The following is a 1,931-nucleotide window of genomic DNA, read 5'->3' as shown; positions in this document are numbered from 1 at the left end:
AAAAAAAATTTTTTTTTTTGAAAAAAAAAAAAAAAAAATATATATATTTTATATATATAATTTAAAATAAAAAAAATAAAAAAAAAAAAAAAAAAATTTTAAAATTTATTATATAATTAATTTTTTCATTTTTTTTTTTTTTTTTTTTTTTTTTTTTTTTTGTATAAAATAAAAACATATATTATATTATATTCACTTCAATTTTGTTTATATTTAAAAATTTTGATTTTTTTGTAAAAAACAAAAATATAAAATATAACACCAAAAAGAAAAAGGAACACATAAAATGTAAATATATTTTAATATATATATATATATATATATATATGTGTGTGTTTACCCATTTCATTTATATATAAGGAATAAATGACAAAATTTATTCTATCATATAGATTTGTTAAATATATAAAATGTCCAATACAATATAGATAATATAAATGTGAAGACACAAGAGAATTCAATATCATTCAATAAAAACATCATTTTGTTTAAACAAAGCATTTTATTAGTTCTGAAATTATTATCTATATATATTAAAATTTGTAAAACATATTTTATATAAATTAAAAAAAAAGATATAAAACCAACCGTTGTTGAAAACAATAGACTAAAATAATTGAAATTTAACGTACCTTTTAAACTATAAAATAAATACCAAATACGACTATACCAAGTAGATGTATACTTATTTTTCAAACCCATCTTATGAATTATATTATCAACATTTCTAAGACAATGCATATGAAGAATGCAAGGCGAAGTGTGTGTGTGCATATCAATTATAGAATAATTAAAGGTATTTTCAATTTGTCCAATCTTTCTTATCGTATTTCCCATGTATACGTTATCTAAAATTGTTCTTTTCTTCTTCCATTCATTTCTATCCTTGTTGCTTTCTTTTACAATTTCTATTTTTTTCAAAGAACCATCATTATTATAATTATCGTTCTTTCCAAAAAATTTTTTCATAAAAAATATATATATCCGATTTTTCCAATTTATTTTATTATTTTGTGAATTCATTTGGCTATTTTGTTCATGTAAATATTGATTTTGGCTATTTTGTTCATGCAAATATTGATTTTGGCTATTTTGTTCATGCAAATATTCATTTGTATCATTTACATCATTTATATCATTCATACTATTTATACCATTTATATCATTTATACCATTTATACCATTTATACCATTTATATCATTTACACCATTTATATCATTTACACCATTTATACCATTTATACCATTTATATCATTATTTTTTTTAATTTGTTCATCTCCTTGAATATTATATATATTAATCAAAGGTTTAAAAGGGAAGTGATTTACACAGTCACCATAATCTAGCAACATTAAATTACGTTTACCTCTGAATAAATGGAAAATGATATTATGATTATCAATTATAATTTTATTATAATATTTCAAATTATTTTGAGGATCAAAATTTAAATCTCTTTTACTATGTGTATCATTTAATGATTGTTTTTCTTGTAATTTCAATAAATAATTACAATCCAAATATAGGTTTGTTAAAAACACTTGATCATTATCAATAAAGGAAGGTATATATTGTAGAATTTTTTTTGCTAAGAAAACATTGCTTATCCAACCACCTGAATTTAATAGATTTAAATTATTATGAAAAAAGTTGAAATCTTTGTATTTTTCTTTTATGTGTAAAGAATCCCATTCGATATTATCATTATATTTAAAAATACTATTGTGAAAAACCAAATGCATTTTTTCAATAATACGTAAAAAAAGGATATTACTTGAATATGCACCTTCACTAGTACAAACAAAAAAATTGTCATAATTCATAAGATATCTTTCAATAATTACATTTGCTGGTTGAACAAAAAATGTATCAAAACCATCTACAAAAAGGATTATATCTTTATCGTTACATAATTTTAAATATTCTTTTA

The 1,931-nt window shown here is 19.2% G+C and overlaps 1 protein-coding gene across 1 annotated transcript in view; it reads right to left on the bottom strand.

The window, feature by feature from the left end:
• Nucleotides 1–384: 384 nt before the first annotated feature.
• Nucleotides 385–1,931, bottom strand: part of PRSY57_0928000 (procollagen lysine 5-dioxygenase, putative) — a gene marked incomplete at both ends in the record, with an annotated part of 1,746 nt that continues 199 nt past the window's right edge. Inside the window, one exon of the mRNA XM_012907519.2 lies at nt 385–1,931. This exon is cut by the window's right edge and continues 199 nt beyond it. Within this exon, the coding sequence (XP_012762973.2) occupies nt 385–1,931 (1,547 nt within the window).

This window comes from Plasmodium reichenowi, chromosome 9, assembly GCF_001601855.1.
Source record: "Plasmodium reichenowi strain SY57 chromosome 9, whole genome shotgun sequence".
Classification (NCBI taxonomy): Eukaryota; Apicomplexa; class Aconoidasida; order Haemosporida; family Plasmodiidae; genus Plasmodium; species Plasmodium reichenowi.
This window is presented reverse-complemented; position numbering and strand designations above follow the sequence as displayed.